This window comes from Salvelinus alpinus, chromosome 25 (genome assembly GCF_045679555.1).
Source record: "Salvelinus alpinus chromosome 25, SLU_Salpinus.1, whole genome shotgun sequence".
Taxonomy (NCBI): domain Eukaryota; kingdom Metazoa; phylum Chordata; class Actinopteri; order Salmoniformes; family Salmonidae; genus Salvelinus; species Salvelinus alpinus.
The window spans coordinates 14,943,655-14,963,242 of record NC_092110.1 but is presented as its reverse complement, the minus strand read 5'-3'; the positions used below and the strand labels follow the sequence as shown (position 1 = coordinate 14,963,242).

General features: G+C 40.6%; 1 protein-coding gene across 2 annotated transcripts; it reads right to left on the bottom strand.

Annotated features, from left to right (window-relative positions):
* Positions 1-5,127: 5,127 nt before the first annotated feature.
* LOC139553417 (26S proteasome regulatory subunit 10B) lies at positions 5,128-19,073 on the bottom strand. 2 transcript variants are annotated; one of them, XM_071365716.1, is made up of 13 exons: positions 18,902-19,073; positions 18,462-18,541; positions 18,336-18,375; positions 18,118-18,170; positions 17,933-18,000; positions 17,577-17,691; positions 16,827-16,914; positions 16,522-16,707; positions 16,365-16,426; positions 13,545-13,665; positions 13,266-13,346; positions 13,085-13,156; positions 5,128-6,258 (listed from the first exon to the last, which is right to left on the bottom strand). In XM_071365716.1, exons 1-13 carry the CDS (start codon positions 18,984-18,986, stop codon positions 6,140-6,142), a joined length of 1,170 nt encoding a protein of 389 aa, XP_071221817.1. In that variant the 5' UTR covers positions 18,987-19,073; the 3' UTR covers positions 5,128-6,139. The 2 variants fall into 2 exon arrangements, with proteins under 2 accessions (XP_071221817.1, XP_071221818.1); XM_071365717.1 differs by having other exon boundaries at positions 13,256-13,346; positions 18,902-19,063.
* Positions 19,074-19,588: the final 515 nt, after the last annotated feature.

Here is a 19,588-nt window from a genome sequence, read left to right as displayed (position 1 = left end):
ATCCTGACTAGTTGAAATGACTTTTATGTAAGAGGCGTGTACTGTCGCTGAAGACACACCTCCTTCACCCGGGGTTCAAATTATTAAATGGAAGCAGCATCACTACGGACCAATCAAATGACAGGTGCCTCGTACCCGCGCTGACGATAGCAAGGGATGAACAATTTGATTGGAAATAGAAAAGATACTGCATCACGCTCTTCATTTGGCAGGTTTCCATTGACCTAGGTTAATTCGACAAAAGCAATGTCGCAAAAAAACTAAATCATTGCGACATGTGTAATGGAAACGTCGGATATAGGATACATTTTCTAAAGGTCGACAACATTTGTATCGTTCAACAAGGGTGGATTATTTTGTCGAACTTTCCTTATTGAGAAAAATTGAATAAAGCACGTAACTATAAGACTCCACTCTACACTGCTTGCCAAATCAATTTTTCAACTATAAACACGTTTCTTTGCAGGGCACGGCTTGTCATGACTTTCAAGAACGCCTGAATTGCTTCGCCTTGCATTCCTGGCTGGCTGGCAAATTTCACCATCCAATTATTTCAGATCTACATGAGTGCAAGTTTCACTGCAAGTTTCACCATGTGGTGAATTATTAGAATACGGGGCAAATATTCGTCAATGAATGCATTCAGGGGCGGACTGGGACACGAATTCTGCCCTGGCATTTTATCCACACCAGCCCACATCACTGTGCGCCTCTGCTCTAGCCATTTTGTGTTCCTCCCTGTTGTGCTGTCTGTTTCAGCATATTTTTTTGTTGCTGTCACTCTATGCTTCTTCTTATTCTCTGTCTGTCTGCTTAAAACTGCACTGCAAAAATCACTCTGTCATTTCCTGGTTGCTAAAATAGATAATAGTTCACCTAATTTCAGTTTATGTGATAAAACAAGCAAGTGCAGTGTAGGGAATCATTCTACCATTTAAACTGCTGTGAAATATATTTTCCAAAAACAAAACTATTGTATTTTCAGCTGTTTGAAGCTGGTGTACAAAAGAAAGTAAAAGACGCAAAAACTAAACATAAGAACAAGAAGCATAGAAATAGTGAACATAGAACAAATCTACCGCTTCTTAGACTTGCTTTCAATGAGAAAGACAGATCAATAACTCACATTGCTATCTTTATTTGGTCGGGTCGCCCAAAAGTTACATAATGCAGCTTTAAGCCTAATACCTAATAAAAATTAGTCCCTGTCATATGTGTTCCCCCTGAATCAACACCTACCCTAAGTGTTAATTACTACTCTTAGAAAAAAGAGGTGCTATCTAGAACCTAAAATTGTTCTTCGGCTGTCCCCATAAGATAACCCTTTTTGGTTCCAGGTAGGACCCTTTCCACAGAGGGTTCTACATAGAACCCAAACGGGTTCTACCTGAAACAAAAAATGGTTTTACCTGGAACCAAAAAGGGATCTCATATGGGGACAGCCGAAGAACCCTTTATTTCCCTAAAGAGTGTATTACAGGGCTCCAGACTAACATTTTGGTGTCACTGGTGCCACTACTTTGTACAGTTGGTGGCAACAGCCCGTGATTTAGTCAGACCCAAATCATAAGTCTTCATCTTGTAAAGTAATTCATTCTTTATTAAGAAGTATAATAAAGACTACTGAGGTATTAAATAATTAAGTTATCTAACACGTCCAAGCAGGAATGCCTGATTGAAGATACAGTATTTTGATGTGCAACCTAATCCAGTGATTGTCGTGAATTTTGGGTTGACAATTAGACTATAGTTGCTATAGTCTACTGTCCAAATAGGACTCCAGATTTTTTTGTTCAATAGAGAGGAATTACATACGTCTTTATGTGCACCAACTAATATCAAACTAATTGATTTGGGGAAAATGGAAACTCAAAACACATTAACTAGATTGCCTACTCTAAATATAATACCCACTGCTAGTAGTCATGCATTCATACAACAGTAAATGTAATGTCCTAAAATAACTTTGCAGTTGTAGCCTACTACACAAGACCTATAGGCATATGCTCTTGCAATGGCCGGTACGCATTTCACACACACCACTCCATATCTCATAGCCATATCAAATATCTTGGCTGTAAAATAGTTGCTATTCGGCTGAATATTGAGAGTTGAAAAATACATATTATACCTACAGAAAGCTGAGACCCTCCTCTCTTTGACAAGGACAAGGGGACGAAGCTTCCAAAGCAGTGTTTTTCCCAAAATTGCATTTTGAAACATTATACTATCAGAACAATTTTTTCTCTCAAACACATGGGGGAGCGGAGGGTGGCTCGCTCATCACAACAACCAAAAAATAATAATTGTCCAGCCCATCTGGCATTTGCCAGAATTGGCAAATGGTCGATCCACGATTGCATTCCATCCATGCTGGGTTTTGCAGGTGTGACGTCATTACTTCCATCTGTTTTTATCGATACAAGATAGTTAAATGGAAAGACACCATAGCAGGCAATTGTCACATCTATTTTCTATGCAAACTTTCTAAATGTTAACAGCAATAAAATCACTGGACAAGTTAATGGAAACATAGCTATTGCTAGTCGCTATGGTGATATGACTTGTATCGACTATTTTTTCTTGAGCGGATGGTCAGGGGGCCGGAACATAATTACAAATCATTTATAGATTGCAAATTGACCGCAAGAAGCTCAGATATATTTGACTAGAACATCATTTCAAACCTTGATTACATTTGTATACGGTCACATATATCGCTCTATTATGCATGGGAATACTTTGGAAAAGTTTTCCATAATTAAAATTACTTGGAGCTGATTTGCTAGTTTTTATTCTTCTTTTTTGCTCAGAAAATTTGGTAGTGGGCCACCAGCTCCAAATTTAAACCAGAATAAACAAAAAAGTCACACCATTGTCTGCTTATTTATCCTTTACGTAATGATTTATGTTATGAAACTCAGGTCAGAATATCCAGTGTCAATTCACTAACATGTCCAAAGAAATATACAGTACAATTGATTTTCAAATATTGCAATTATATTTGCATAATAGGAGGGGATGATGATACCAGAGTAAGCTATAAGGCTCTTTTTCTGAATACATTGAGATACAAATGTGACTGGTTAAGATCAAGAATCCACAACAATATTGAAAATGTGAAGGTCACATCTAAAGTAGCCCTATACAATATTTACAAGGCCATGTAAAAGGTTCAAGCTGGAGCTTCCTAGTGTCATACACAGGATGCTGTCTCAAGCTCTGGGACACAGCAACCATTTGGCAGACGAGGTCTAGAACACATTTTATTACAACTTCACTGTCCTCTGCTGAACAGAATACAAATGACCTGGCTTCAAACTAGTGTTCTAGCACCACCTTGTGGCAATACTTCTAGATTTTAGACCTTTATACACCACATACTGCCTTTTCCAAAAAAAATTGTGTTACAGCCTGAATGTAATTCACTGGCCTACACACAATAACCCATAATGTCAAAGTGGAATTATATTTTTCTAAATGTTTACAAATTCATTCAGAATGAAAGGCTGAAATGTCTTGAGTCAAGTATACAACACCTTTCTTATGGCAAGCCTAAATCAATTCAGGAATAAAAATATGCTTAAAACAGGTCACATAAGTTGCATGTACTCACTCTGTGTGCAATAGGGTTTAACTTGATTTTTAAATGACTACCCCATCTCTGTACCCCACACATACAATTATCTGTAATGTCCCTAAGTCGAGCACTGAATTTCAAACACAGATTCAACCACAAAGACCAGGGAGGTTTTCCAATGCCTCGCAAAGGGCACCTATTGGTAGGTGTGTAAAAATACATTTTAAAAAAGCAGATATTGAATATCTCTTTGAGTATGGTGAAGTAATTAATTACACTGGATGGTGTATAAATGCACCCAGTCACTACAAAGATGCAGGCATCCTTCCTAATTCAGTTGTTGGAGAGGAAGGAAAGGATTTAACCATGAGGCCAAAGGTGGCTTTAAAACAGTTACAAAGTTTAATGGCTGTGAAAGAAAATGGCAGATGGATCAGCAAATTGTAGTTACTCCACAATACTAATCTAACTGACAGAGTGAAAAGAAAGAAGCCTGTACAGGATTTTAAAAAATATTCCAAAACATGCATCCTGTTTGCAATAAGGGGGCACTAAAGGAACACATTACTGAATACCATTCTCCATATTTTCAAGCATAGTGGTGGCTGCATCATGTTATGGGTATGCTTGTAATCGTTAAGGACTGGTAAGTTTCTCAGGATAAAAAAGAAACGTAACGGAGCCAAGCACAAGCAAAATCGTAGAGGAAAACCTGGTTCAGTGCTTTCCAACGGACACTGGGCGATGAATTCACCTTTCAGCAGGACAATAACCTAAAACACAAGGCCAAATCTACACTGGAGTTGCTTACCAAGAAGACAGTGAATGTTCCTGAGTGGCCGAGTTACAGTTTTGACTTAAATCTACATGAAACTCTATGGCAAGACCTGAAAATGGTTGTCTAGCAATGATCAACAACCAATTTGACAGAGCTTGAAGAATTGTGAAAATAATAAAATGGGCTAATGTTGCACAATCCAGGTGTGCAAAGCTCTTAGACTCACAGCTGTAATCAATGCAAAAGATGCTTCTACAAAGTATTTACTCAGGGGTGTGGATAGTTATTTAAATGAGATACTTATGCATTTCATTTTCAATAAATTACCAAACATTTCCAAAAACATGTTTTCACTTTGTCATTATGGGGTATTGCATGTAGATTTGTGAGAAAAAAACCATTTAATCAATTTTGAATTCAGGCTGTAACACAAAATGTGGAATAAATGAAGGGGTATGAATACTATCTGAAGGCACTGTACTTTTACACATACTCAGAATGTTACTTGGTGATATGGTGCAGCTAGTGATAAACAACATTTAGAGACAGAAGACAATTTACATACATCCAAAAGTAATTTGAACAGTAAACACACAAGCTGCGACCAAACACTGTGGCTGCCTTACCGGGCGCAAAACAGCTCTTTATGGCGTTCCCACATTAGATTATGTTTTCCATAACCTGAAAGAAGTTAATTGAAAGCATGTTGGAGCTATTATTTTTCCATCATGCGACACCTTATTTGGATCAAGAAATGGGACAGCATATATATTGATTGGGTGACATTTTTATTGCAGCAGTAGTTTTAGAGGGGCATCTTTTCTGAAATTCAACATCAAAGACAGAAGGAACATTTTTGTGCTTGCCAGTGAAGACATTTACAGTTAACGACAAGGCACATTAACCTGTAGTGATACGATTAATTTTAAAGCAGCAATCAGCAATTGAAACAATAACAAAGCGTGTCTCGCAGCTATTTCTGTAAAATGCTGAGGGATGGGGCTGCAGAAATGTAACCGCTCAAATTCATAGACAAAGCTATGGATGCAAGGACTGACCTTCCATGATATCAAAATTATAGTTGTATCCATGTTGAGGCTATATAGTGTTTGTTTACCTTTACTTTGTTTAAAAACATGAGTAAAACAAGCTTATATTTTGGGTTCTGATGGGGTACGACAGTTGAACTAAGCTCATGAGGCATTTATAAGTTATATTCTTCAAGAGTCAATGGGTACATATCAATAATTTCTAAGTCTAAAAATGTTTGTGGCAAATACAATTTGCCCCTTTAAGTCAGAAATTTCCATTTTGGCTTCTCCACCATTTAGTGGAGTTATGACGATAACTTTAATATGGTACAAAGTCAGCCATAAATCTCAACCATTTCTTGAATCAGACTAGTGAAACTGTCGAATGCAAAAATGAAAAGTACATCTGTGGTTCTGACTCTGAATTCCAAAAATACATAAGGATATTTTACACTGACTGGTGTATTACTCAGTAACCTCTGAATGGGCATTAAGAGAATCATATGATTGGACATAAGATGGTTGACAGTTTATTTAAATATGTATTCTTATGCAAAATACGAAAATAAAAACCAAACCATATATTTCACCACATAAGTCTGTATTAAATAAACGTCTAAAATGATGTCTTTGAAATATACATTTGGAATACAGTAAAAACACAAATATGTTTGCTTTTGTCGTCTCTTCCTTTACTCTTTCCAGACTCAAATTACCATATATCTCCTGATAGGTTGGTTGGTGGTACTATCATAAAGGCTTGTAGTCCAGCTTGGATTCCAGTTTCTTAGAATCTGCAACCTTGCGAACAGCTTTCATGAAATCTTCCTGGGTCACATACTCATGGTCAGCACGGATTGCAAACATACCTGGGAAACACACATAGCAGGGTTCATACAGACTGTGACAAGTCAAACTCAAGGACTTTCAAGTACTTCTTGGAGCACTAATACAGTTGAAGTCGGAAGTTTACATACACTTGGGTTGGAGTCATTAAAACTTGTTTTCAACCACTCCACAAATGTCTTGTTAGCAAACTATAGTTTTGGCAAGTCGGTTAGGACATCTACTTTGTGCATGACACAAGTAATTTTTCCAACAGTTGTTTACAGACAGATTATTTCACTGTATCACAATTCCAGTGGGTCAGAAGTTTACATACACTAAGTTGACTGTGCCTTCAAACAGCTTGGGAAAATTCCAGAAAATGATGTCATGGCTTTCATGGGAAAATCAAAAGAAATCAGCCAAGACCTAAAAAATAAAATTGTAGACCTCCACCAGTCTGGTTCAATTTCTGAATGCCTGAAGGTACCATGTTCATCTGTACAAACAATAGTGCGCAAGTATAAACACCATGGGACCACGTAGCCGTCATACCGCTCAGGAAGGAGACGCGTTCTGTCTCCTAAAGACTACTTTTGTGCAAAAAGTGCAAATCAATCCCAGAACAACAGCAAAGGACCTTGTGAAGATGCTGGAGGAAACACGTACAAAAGTATCTATATCCACAGTAAAACGAGTCCTGTATCGACATAACCTGAAAGGCCGCTCAGCAAGGAAGAAGCCACTGCTTCAAACCCACCATAAAAAAGCCAGACTACGGTTTGCAACTGCACATGGGGACAAAGATTGTACTTTTGGAGAAATGTCCTCTGGTTTGATGAAATAAAAATAGAACTGTTTGGCCATAATGACCATCGTTATGTTTGGAGGAAAAAGGGGGAGGTTTGCAAGCCAAAGAACACCATCCCAACCGTGAAGCACGGGGGTGGCAGCATCATGTTGTGGGGGTGCTTTGCTGCAGGAGGGACTGGTGCACTTCACAAAATAGATGGCATCATGAGAATGGACAATTATGTGGATATATTGAAGCAACATCTCAAGACATCAGTCAGGAAGTTAAAGCTTGGTCGTAAATGGGTCTTCCAAATGGACAATGACCCCAAGCATACTTCCAAAGTTGTGACAAAATGGCTTAAGGACAACAAAGTCAAGGTATTAGAGTGGCCATCACAAAGCCCTGACCTCAATCCCATAGAAAATCTGTGGGCAGAACTGAAAAAGCGTGTACGAGCAAGGAGGCCTACAAACCTGACTCAGTTACACCAGCTCTGTCAGGAGGAATGGGCCAAAATTCACCCAACTTATTGTGGGAAGCTTGTGGAAGGCTACCTGAAACATTTGACCAAAGTTAAACAATTTAAAGACAACGCTACCAAATACTAATTGAGTGTATGTAAACTTCTGACCCACTGGGAATGTGATGAAAGAAATAAAAGCTGAAATAAATCATTCTCTCTATTATTATTCTGACATTTCACATTCTTAAAATAAAGTGGTGATCCTAACTGACCTAAGACAGGGAATTTTTACATGGATTAAATGTCAGGAATTGTGAAAAACGGAGTATAAATGTATTTGGCTAAGGTGTATGTAAACGTCCGACTTCAACTGTATATACTTGTAATAGGTCATATTATGAAATTGTTTCTAGTCGCCAACAGATGACAGTATATCGCCACAACCTCAAGAAAAAAAAAAATAATAATAATTACTATTCATTACTACCTTAAAAAGTTCTACTCAATAATACGTGTTTCACTACATACACAAGTGGTAAGTCAGGACTGATGATGTTGACTGATTTCCTCATATGAACTGTAACTCAGTAAAATCTTTGAAATTGTTGCATTTATATTTTTGTTCAGTGTACATAATATATTGTCTTTATATTTAAAATTGTCTTTATAATTCACAAAATGTTAGGTCCCACAGGCTGTCCCAACACAGACATGAAAATGAATTCTGACAGTGGAGAAGACCCTTAGTTGACTCTAAAATGTTGTATTCTATACCCATTTGAAGAGAAAGAAGTTGTGAATGTGTTTGATAAGATTAAAGACTCTCAGGACCCTATTTACATTTTAGGGGACCCCACATGGGTCCCGGACCACACATGGGTCACGGACCACACATGGGTCACGGATCACACATGGGTCACGGACCACACATGGGTCACGGACCACACATGGGTCCCGGACATTTACATTTAAGTCATTTAGCAGACGCTCTTATCCAGAGCGACTTACAAATTGGACCCCCTAGTTTGGGAACCACTGTACTACTAACACCTCAATCACACCTACAGCGTGATTGAGCAATTGGTACGCAGCATCATCTGGACGTGTGTACAACAAAAGTTCAACATTCACCTTCTGCTACCATTTCTGTCAAGCCGTTTATGCATACATTCGATAAATCCAAGGTATGCACTACACAGAACGCACTGCAACTGCCTCTGCAACGCAATGCTGCAAGTCAAACGCAGCGTCCCATTGGAAATGAATGTACAGTACTTCTGGTGTACCAAAATGCAATGATGCTGTCGGTGTGATCAAGGCTTAACCTCACTCCCTGCTCGCGTCAATGCTTCCTCTCTCTGTGCATCTCCTTTACCTCCTTCATTACAGCCTGACACACCACTGTCTGTCTCACTACTCTCAATAAAGAAAATACATTTTGTTATGATAACTTATAGTAGCCCATCTTTTGATTATAGCTACCTTAATTTCAGTCAACTGCTCATGCTAATGGTCAGGCTTCGTTCAACATTAGCTTCTAACTTCATCCTTCCAGCCAGGTAGTTATAGTTAGCTGCCTGGCTAATAGCCGGAGCCCTTGCGCTACCTAGCTAGACATCTGACTGAAATATCAGCGACAATTTACCAGTTGTACACTCATTCGCTGAGAGTCAGGGGTTGGTTTGTTTGGGGGATGTCTGTTGAAGTCAAGGGTTGTTAAAATAATTGTCACTGTCAGTGACGTCTCTCTGCTACTTGCCACAGTAGGTCTGGGCTGAGGTAGTTCGTTTCACCTCTCGACCTATGTCGTGGGAGGAGTTTCCCGCTGGACAGAGTGGCGAATGAATGTGCTGCTAACAAGGCAAATCCGGGGTAGCAGACGAACATAACAAGCATACATGAATAATTTATGATTCCCCTCGTTCGCAGAGGTAGGCAAGATTAGAACTCTGATCAAGAAGCCTTCAGAGCGGTGATCAACGCTGGGAACGCAATAAGTGGGTAAATGATCATTAACAAAAAGGTGAGTAAACGATATTTCCCAAATAATGGTGTAAACGGCGTTCACCCTCCACTACATCCCTGGTTAGGTCTGGCAAAACCCATTCAGAAACATCAATATCCTGCAGGCAAGTTTGAATCTACATTTGCCTGGCTATCGATGTGACATTTGGCAGCGCCTAATCAGTCAGTTCTGTACCTGCTTGGCTGAGTGGCAGTGTAGGTGGAATGAGCAAGCTAGCCTGGCATCCAGAGCGCGAAACACGTGCGGAAATAAAACTCGGTAGTCTGCCCGGAAATTAATTTGGAAGACCCATACATTTTTCTAATATTTTTCATATTAACACATTTGATAGTTCTCTGTTCTCCTCATTTTAATTCAAGTACTCTTCAAGTACTTTACTCTGCAAAGTTCTGTCATACTCTCCAGGTCTATACCCAAACAGTTTGAACTTCTATTAAAAAAATTAACCTCTCCAGAAATAAGTCTCTCACTGTTGCCGCCTGCTATCGACCCCCCTCCGCTCCCAGCTGTGCCCTGGACACCATTTGTGAATTGATCGCCCCCCATCTAGCTTCAGAGCTCGTTCTGTTAGGTGACCTATACTGGGATATGCTTAACACCCCGGCAGTCCTACAATCTAAGCTAGATGCCCTCAATCTCACACAAATCATCAAGGAACCCACCAGGTACAACCCTAAATCCATAAACATGGGCACCCTCATAGACATTATCCTGACCAACTTGCCCTCCAAATACACCTCCACTGTTTTCAATCAGGATCTCAGCGATCACTGCCTCATTGCCTGTCTCCGCTATGGGTCCGCGGTCAAACGACCACCCCTCATCACTGTCAAACGTTCCCTAAAACACTTTTGCGAGCAGGCCTTTCTAATCGACCTGGCCCGGGTATCCTGGAAGGATATCGACCTCATCCCGTCAGTCGAGGATGCCTGGTCATTCTTTAAAAGTAATTTCCTCACCATCTTAGATAAGCATGCCCCGTTCAAAAAATGCAGAACTAAGAACAGATATAGCCCTTGGTTCACTCCAGACCTGACTGCCCTTGACCAGCACAAAAACATCCTGTGGCGGACTCCAATAGCATCGAATAGTCCCCACGATATGCAACTTTTCAGGGAAGTCAGGAACCAATACACACAGTCAGTCAGGAAAGCAAAGGCTAGCTTTTTTCAAGCAGAAATTCACATCCTGTAGCTCTAACTCTAAAAACTATTTGGGACACTGTAAAGTCCATGGAGAACAAGAGCACCTCCTCCCAGCTGCCCACTGCACTGAGGCTAGGTAACATGGTCACCACTGATAAATCCATGATAATCGAAGATTTCAATAAGCATTTCTCAACGGCTGGCCATGCCTTCCTCCTGGCTACTCCAACTCCGGCCAACAGCTCCGCCTCCCCCGCAGCTCCTCGTCCAAGCCTTCCCAGCTTCTCCATCACCCAAATCCAGACAGCAGATGTTCTGAAAGAGCTACAAAACCTGGCCCCGTACAAATCAGCTGGGCTAGACAATCTGGACCCTCTCTTTCTAAAACTATCCGCCGCCATTGTTGCAACCCCCATTACCAGCCTGTTCAACCTCTCTTTCGTATCGTCCGAGATCCGTAAAGATTGGAAAGCTGCCGCGGTCATCCCCCTCTTCAAGGGGGGTGACACCCTAGACCCAAACTGTTACAGACCTATATCCATCCTGCCCTGCCTAAAGTCTTCGAAAGCCAAGTTAATAAACAGATCACTGACCATTTCGAATCCCACCGTACCTTCTCCGCTGTGCAATCCGGCTTCCGAGCCGGTCACGGGTGCACCTCAGCCACGCTCAAGGTACTAAACGATATCATAACCGCCATCGATAAAAGGCAGTACTGTGCAGCCGTCTTCATCGACCTGGGCAAGGCTTTCGACTCTGTCAATCACCGTATTCTTATCGGCAGACTCAATAGCCTTGGTTTTTCTAATGACTGCCTCGCCTGGTTCACCAACTACTTTGCAGACAGAGCTCAGTGTGTCAAATCGGAGGGCATGTTGTCCGGACCTCTGGCAGTCTCTATGGGGGTAACACAGGGTTCAATTCTCGGGCCGACTCTTTTCTCTGTATATATCAATGATGTCGCTCTTGCTGCGGGCTATTCCCTGATCCACCTCTACGCAGACGACACCATTCTGTATACGTCTGGCCCTTCCTTGGACACTGTGCTAACTAACCTCCAAACAAGCTTCAATGCCATACAACACTCCTTCCGTGGCCTCCAACTGCTCTTAAACGCTAGTAAAACCAAATGCATGCTTTTTCAACCGTTCGCTGCCCGCACCCGCCCGCCCGACTAGCATCACCACCCTGGACGGTTCCGACCTAGAATATGTGGACAACTATAAATACCTAGGTGTCTGGCTAGACTGTAAACTCTCCTTCCAGACTCATATTAAACATCTTCAATCCAAAATCAAATCTAGAATCGGCTTTCTATTTCGCAACAAAGCCTCCTTCACTCACGCTGCCAAACTTACCCTAGTGAAACTGACTATCCTACCGATCCTCGACTTCGGCAATGTCATCTACAAAATAGCTTCCAACACTCTACTCAGCAAACTGGATGCAGTCTATCACAGTGCCATCCATTTTGTTACCAAATCACCTTATACCACCCACCACTGCGACCTATATGCTCTAGTCGGCTGGCCCTCGCTACATATTCGTCGCCAGACCCACTGGCTCCAGGTCATCTATAAGTTTATGCTAGGTAAAGCTCCGCCTTATTTCAGTTCACTGGTCACGATAACAACACCCACCCGTAGCACACATTCCAGCAGGTATATCTCACTGATCATCCCCAAAGCCAACACCTCATTTGGCCACCTTTCCTTCCAGTTCTCTGCTGCCAATGACTGGAACGAATTGCAAAAAAAACAACAACAAAAAATAATAAAAAAATTGCTGAAGTTGGAGACTTATTTCCCTCACCAACTTTAAACATCAACTATCTGAGCAGCTAACCGATCGCTGCAGCTATACATAGTCCATCTGTAAATAGCCCACCCAATCTACCTACCTCATCCCCATACTGTTTTTATTTTATTTACTTTTCTGCTCTTTTGCACACCAGTATCTCTACTTGCACATCATCATCTGCTCATTTATCACTCCAGTGTTAATCTGCTAAATTGTAATTATTCACTCCTATGGCCTATTTATTGCCTACCTCCTCATGCCTTTTGCACACACTGTATATAGACTTTATTTTTTCTACTGTGTCATTGACTTGTTTATTGTGTTATTGGCTTGTTTATTGTTTACTCCATGTGTAACTCTGTGTTGTTGTCTGTGTCACACTGCTTGGCTTTATCTTGGACAGGTCACAGTTACAAATGCCTACCTGGTTAAATAAAGGTTAAATAAATCAAAATTAAAAAAGTAGCAACTTGAGAAAATGACAGATTTTCAAGGTATTCTAGTACGTGAATTTCAGAGTGCCAAATTCAAGTACTTTAAGCACCTTGTGCAAACCCTAATATAGGAACAGACTGAGTGAATGGCTTGTTTTTAAGATGTAAAATATACAGTTATAAAGTGTATTGGATAGGTTACTAACCTGCTTCAGTGCACACGTTCCTTAAATCAGCTCCATTAAATCCATCAGACAACTTCACAATGGCCTCGTAATCTGCAAAGAAATTCAAGTTACAGCCCACCATGAAATTCCCAACATGCAACTTCATTTCATCACAAAATTATGTCACATCCACAGCACACTATCCAGTACCTAAACTCACCCATCTCTCCATGCTTAGTGATTGGTCCAGAGTGTATCTTCAGAATGTCCATCCGAGCCTGCTCATTGGGCAGTTCGATGTCTGTAAAGACAAAGCCAGAAGTTAAGAGTTCTGCTGTTCCTTGTCATTTACCAAGTCCTAGTTACTTTTCAGCCACTTGCCCTGGCCCTTTGGGGAAGTGACTAGGTGCTGAAATGGAACCAGGACCAAAGGTTTTTGCAACATGATTATCTATGCTTCTCAAACCAGGATAGTTAAAAGTCTCGAGAGGAAACATACGGATCTTGCGGTCCAGTCTCCCTGGCCTTAGAAGGGCAGGGTCCAGCGTGTCCGGACGGTTGGTGGCCATGATCATCTTCACTCTGTGCAGGGTGTCAAAGCCATCCATTTGGTTCAGCAGCTAGACAGGACAGATGAAAAAGTTAGCATCGTCAGTCTTAATTGGCTGATAAAACCAAGTGTTTACAGGTTTAGCCTTTAACACTTTGAGGCTCAATAATATGAGTATTACCACAGAGTTTCTAACCCAGAAGCCCAACACTTCCGGGAACGATTGCAAAGCAGAAGTCAATGAGAGAAGAGAAAATTTCTTCCTTAGTTCAATTTTTTTTTTCTCAATCTAAAAAGGCACAACCTATATTCGAGCAAATGACTTACAGGATACCTGAACCCCAATTTCAGCCTTGGCACAACCCCTTAAAACAAAAACAAAAAAATGCATTCAGGTGAGAAGTTGTGGGTGGAGGGAATTGCTCAAATATAGGAGTTTTGGGGGTGGATAAATGTAGTTGTAACTGATCCCAACACTTTCTCACTAAAGCATACTTACCAGAAATCTGCTGGCATGCTCTGATAAAAAAAAGTATGTGCATTGTGAGCAATTATGGCTCCGGACAGTTCTCACAGTGGTAAGGCACAGAGTTCCTGACATCTATTGCTACTTGCGGTGTTAAATTTGAATCTCTCATCAGGTGCAAAAACAATCTCTGAACTGTGGACTCACATTTATTGCGGTATTGTGTTGGGAAGAAAAGTGCAATCCCCACCTTAAAAATGAAGATTAGGGGCTCAATTCAATTGAAAGCGCATTGCAGTATTTACACAGTAGCTCTTTTCCAATGGTCAAATTAACTCATAGATCAGTCTTGGGTACTGTATATATATTAAAAAAACTTCCACTAGTGCCAGGGTGACCCCTCTCACAAGTATGCTTTCACTTTTCAAAATTAGAAGTGTGTGGGCATGGGATGAACATTGTAAATAAAGGATTAAAAAAGTATAATAATACAAGACACTATCTGCCCCATGTGGGATTAGAACTCACAACCACTGAACTACTGTATAAGCAAACTTTCTTAGCGGAGTCCGCTGTTGGGAAAAAAATTTGGCATCTATTTCTTTTTACGATGGATATGAATATAAAACGGCTAATCCTCATAGCATCATGCCAAATCTATTGGCACACTCCACTTACCTAGACCACTGCCAAATAAGGTGCGATGTCACCTGCTTTTATAGTGAGCCTTGAGGTGGTACCACCCAGCACATCCAGAAGGGAGTTTATTTCATATCCAACCCCTCCATTGAGATGACAGAGGTACCTTCAAGGTGCCTCTACACCACAATTTCAATGATAGAGTTGACCCGCTAGGAACAAAAAGACTAGATTTACTACTACTAAAATATTACCTTTGCAACAAACTGTGAAAATGAAAACTAGAATTCACTAGTTTCACTATAACTAAGACATCTGGTCTTGGATGAAAAACATGTTTTTTCATGAAAGTTATTCTTTAAGTAGCTGAATATGTTTTTACTCCAACCTTGTGAAAGTGACAAACTGACACGTTTTCATTTTAGTCAAAAACAACTTTACATCGAAGGAGTGCCTTTGATTTGACGGCCTCCACATGCGCAGGTCGGCGCGAGACGACCATTAGACCCGATGATGCGTTTCTGCGCATGAGCTTAGCTAGCCAACGTTGCCATGACATCGCCTACAAGCGTGATCTGGGATTTCTATCAGGGAAGCAGTTTCTACATACACTGCCGTTCAAAAGTTTGGGGTCACTTAGAAATGTCTTTGTTTTTGAAAGAAAAGCACATTTTTTGTCCATTAAAATCACATCAAATTGATCAGAAATACAGTGTAGACAATGTTAATGTTGTAAATGACCATTGTAGCTAGAGACTGCTGATTTTTAATTGAATATCTACATAGGCGTACAGAGGCCAATTATCAGCAACCATCACTCCTGTGTTCCAATAGCATGTTGTGTTGGCTAAGCCAAGTTCATCATTTTAAAAGGCGAATTGATCATTAGAAAACCCTTTTGCAATTATGTTAGCACAGCTGAAAACTGTTGTTCTGATTAAAGAAGCAATAAAACTGGCCTCCTTTAGACTAGTTGAGTATCTGGAGCATCAGCATTTGTGGGTTCGATTATAGGCTCAAAATGGCTAGAAACAAAGAACTTTCTCCTGAAACTCATCAGTCTGTTCTTGTTCTGAGAAATGAAGGCTATTGCATGCGAGAAATTGCCAAGAAACTGAAGATCTCGTACAACGCTGTGTACTACTCACTTCACAGTACAGCGCAAACTGGCTCTAACCAGAATATAAAAGAGGAGTGGGAGGCCCCGGTGCACAACTGAGCAAGAGGACAAGTACATTAGAGTGTCTAGTTTGAGAACCAGACACCTCACAAGTCCTCAACTGGCAGCTTCATTAAATAGTACCCGCAAAACACCAGTCTCAACGTCAACAGTGAAGAGACGACTCCTGGATACTGGCCTTCTAGGGCCTCTGTACGCCTATGTCGATATTCCATAAAAATAAAAAGTTTTTTTTAATTTTTTTAAATCAGCCATTTCCAGCTACAATTGTCTTTTACAACAACATTAACAATGTCTACACTGTATTTCTGATCAATTTGATGTTCTTTTAATGGACAATTTTTTTGTTGCTTTTCTTTCAAAAACAAGGACATTTCTAAGTGACGCCAGACTTTTGAATGGTAGTGTATCTTCATACTAAACCATCTTTGGTAGTACTTTGTGTGCAGTTAAGCTTATGGTTGTTCTCTGTTGAGAGACTCACCTCCATCAGTGTCCTCTGGATTTCTCTGTCTGCAGACGTCCCCTCAGAGAAACGACGACCACCTGTTAAACAGACAAAGACTCGTGTGTGTGTGTCTGGAACTCTATTGTTCAGTCAGTTTGTTGATTTCTATATTCTGTAGCTCTAGTTCATGTACCTATGGCATCGATCTCATCCATGAAGATGATGCAGGGCTGGTGGTCCCTGGCATAGTTGAACATCTCTCGGATCAGCCTAGCGCTCTCACCAATGTACTTGTCCACTATGGAGCTGGACACCACCTTTAGAAAATTGCAGTCAAGCTGGCTAGCAACTGCTCTGGCCAAAAGTGTCTTTCCAGTTCCTGAAAAGCATGAAAAGAAAATACAGTAAATTATAAAGCACATACTACTGGCTTCTGGAAAGCAGCCCTCAGGCTAACATGTAGTGCTATCAGAGAACCAGGCCAGTTGATCTCCTCACCTGGGGGTCCGTAGAGCAGGCAGCCTTTAGGGGGGATAATGCCCACCCTCAGGAAGAGCTCAGGGTTGGTCAGAGGCAGCTCAATCACCTGAAACAACATTTTCAAATCAAATGTTATCTGTCACAAACATGTTCAGCATATGTTATTGTTGGTGTAGCAAAATGCATCACCATCCATCCCTCTCACAATTGGACCATAAATATCTTCCGCACGCTCAATTTTATTTGCTCAACTCCTGCATCCTCCCTCCTCTCTGGCCTCCATTTAAAATGAGGAGAGGTGGCAAGTAGAGGGAATAAGGAGAAAAATACACTTGTATGAAGTGAGACTCATCAGGCAAATTAAGTTTACAGGGTGGAATCCCAAAATAAATGTATAAAGTGATAAAAAAAACATTTAGCTAGTTGTGCAAAACATTTTATAGATAAAAGGATAAGTAGCATATCCTTTTTAAATGTTTGCATGCTTTTTTCTTTCGAGAAAACAATAGCTGATTAAAAAGGCAGTGTATCAGATTTCAAAACTCTTCCGCGAAGGACTCAGGTAGGATAAACTTGTGCTTCCTCGCCAAAAGGAGTCTATCGAGGTGAGGACCATTTTCCTAGTAACGAATTGACACTCTCCTCAACCACTTATCGGTTTCCGGGTCACGGAGGAGAGAGGGCGGACTTTTCCCAAATGACAAAAAGCCTCCAGAAAAAGCTAACTCTGTCCTGTATGGATAAAGTGTGTGTATGTGCCTCACTAACCTCTCTGAGCTCTCTGATCTGCTCAGCCAAGCCTCCGATCTCAGAGTAGGAGACGCTGCCAGGGTCTTCATGAGACATGTTGTACACAAGGGGGTCCACCTCTCTGGGAAGGTACCTGCAAGGGGGAACAGCACACCAATATGTCATCACAGTGTGCCTTTGTTCTTACGGATTATATAGGTCATGGAGATGTCTTATAAGCAGAATATATATAATTTGTTTTACTTAAAATGCTTTCAATAGGGAGACTGTTGCAGAAAGTCAGATGCAGGCTAACACAATACAATGGTGTTTTGCTTGATAAACATATGAAATAGTAAAAGGCATTATAGACTTGGGAGAGTATACCAACTCACCTCATGATAGTCAGAGTGGTCATATCCAATGCAACTCTAGTACCAGGTTTGAGCATAGCCTTATCCAGCTGGGTGACAAAATATAAGGTTGGCACCTCAAGCATAATCAATATGAAATGGGAAGTGAAATACAAGTTGCAATGTTGTTTGTAAATATTTTGTTGTGGCTTAGGGTTTTGACCTACCTGCCGTCTGCATCCAACCACATATCGTGGGCCATTGGTTGCTTTGACAATGACTTAATTCCACGAAAGGATAGAAGAAAACCCCACGTTACACACTATATAGTCAATGCAAGCTAGTAGGAACATTTAAACGTTTTCATCCATGTAGGCCTAGCGGTAGATTCAACAAAACAACATCATATACAGCATAGGGATTTTCATTATAATTTAGGACTTACATTTTTCCTCTGTTAGCTGCTTCAGGACCTCACCAACAATCTAGAGAGGAGTCAAGAGAGGCCTTTGTAAATAAAATAAAACTTATATCAAGGCTTCTGATGATTTGGGATTAAATTTGCAGTCACCTGTCCAACACTTTGTAGAGCTTTCAGATCATTTTCTGATTTTTCATACTGTTTTGTCTGTTCTCTCAGTTGTTCACGCACTGTAAAGACAAACAAAAACAATGATTGACACTGACTACGTGTGTACCATCACACAGGCTGTCATCATCATCATCATCATCATCATCTGGTCGACCAAGTCAGCTAACACTAGCTAGTTAGCTAGCTAACTAACGTTATAAAACTAGCTTGTTCCTAAACACTGCATAAATAAAAGGTACATGAACAGTTACACACTAGACAGTTTAGTATAAATAACCTGGCGTTGAACTCATTTTCAAGGCTACTATAGCTATGTTAGTCTAGCTAGGTAACTGGAGAGGGTTACATTATGATGACAAAGCTACATGGACAGTTGTTGTGGCTGTAAAAGCCTGGCTATTGACAGAAACGATACATACATTCTTTCAAGCGTCCATCAATTTCTTTGTGCTCAAGCAATTTCTTTCTGTAATCTTGAAGTCCCTTGTCTCTGGGATCCGCCATGATGCCTTGAAAAAACCGGCTCTGCCACGCTGAATTGTGGGATTGAAAGTTGTGACATCAGAGGAAATGTTTTGCCATGTTTACAGTATGTTGTCACAGGAACGTCGTAATTAATTTTAAGTGGATTTAATTGTGCGTTGACTTAACTTTGCATTGAGAACATGTGACATTTTTTGTTAAGAAATTAATTCAAAACAACATATGAGTAGTATTTTGTGGAGCTTTTAGAAATGCATTAAATTTACCGTTTACATCAATGACTAATTTCGCGTTCAAGTGCTAAATCGGAACTCAGGAACTCGGTAATGTCCGACTTGCTAACTGGTTGAACGCGGAACGTGTATAACTACTATTACCGGTTAGTTTGTCCAACGTTTTCGAGTTTCCTAGTATTTAAAGTTACAAAAGCAATGTAGCATGCCATAGAGGATTCTTTTGAATTCAATGGGCACAGTCTCAGCAGTCCTATATCAATCTGGCTTGAGTCACAGAGGGCAGGGATGGTCAGTCAGTGGGGTGATGGAGTTGAACAGATAAGTTATTTGATACAGGGGGTTACTATAGGGTTGTGACAGTTGGTTTAAACTTTAGGTTGGAGAACT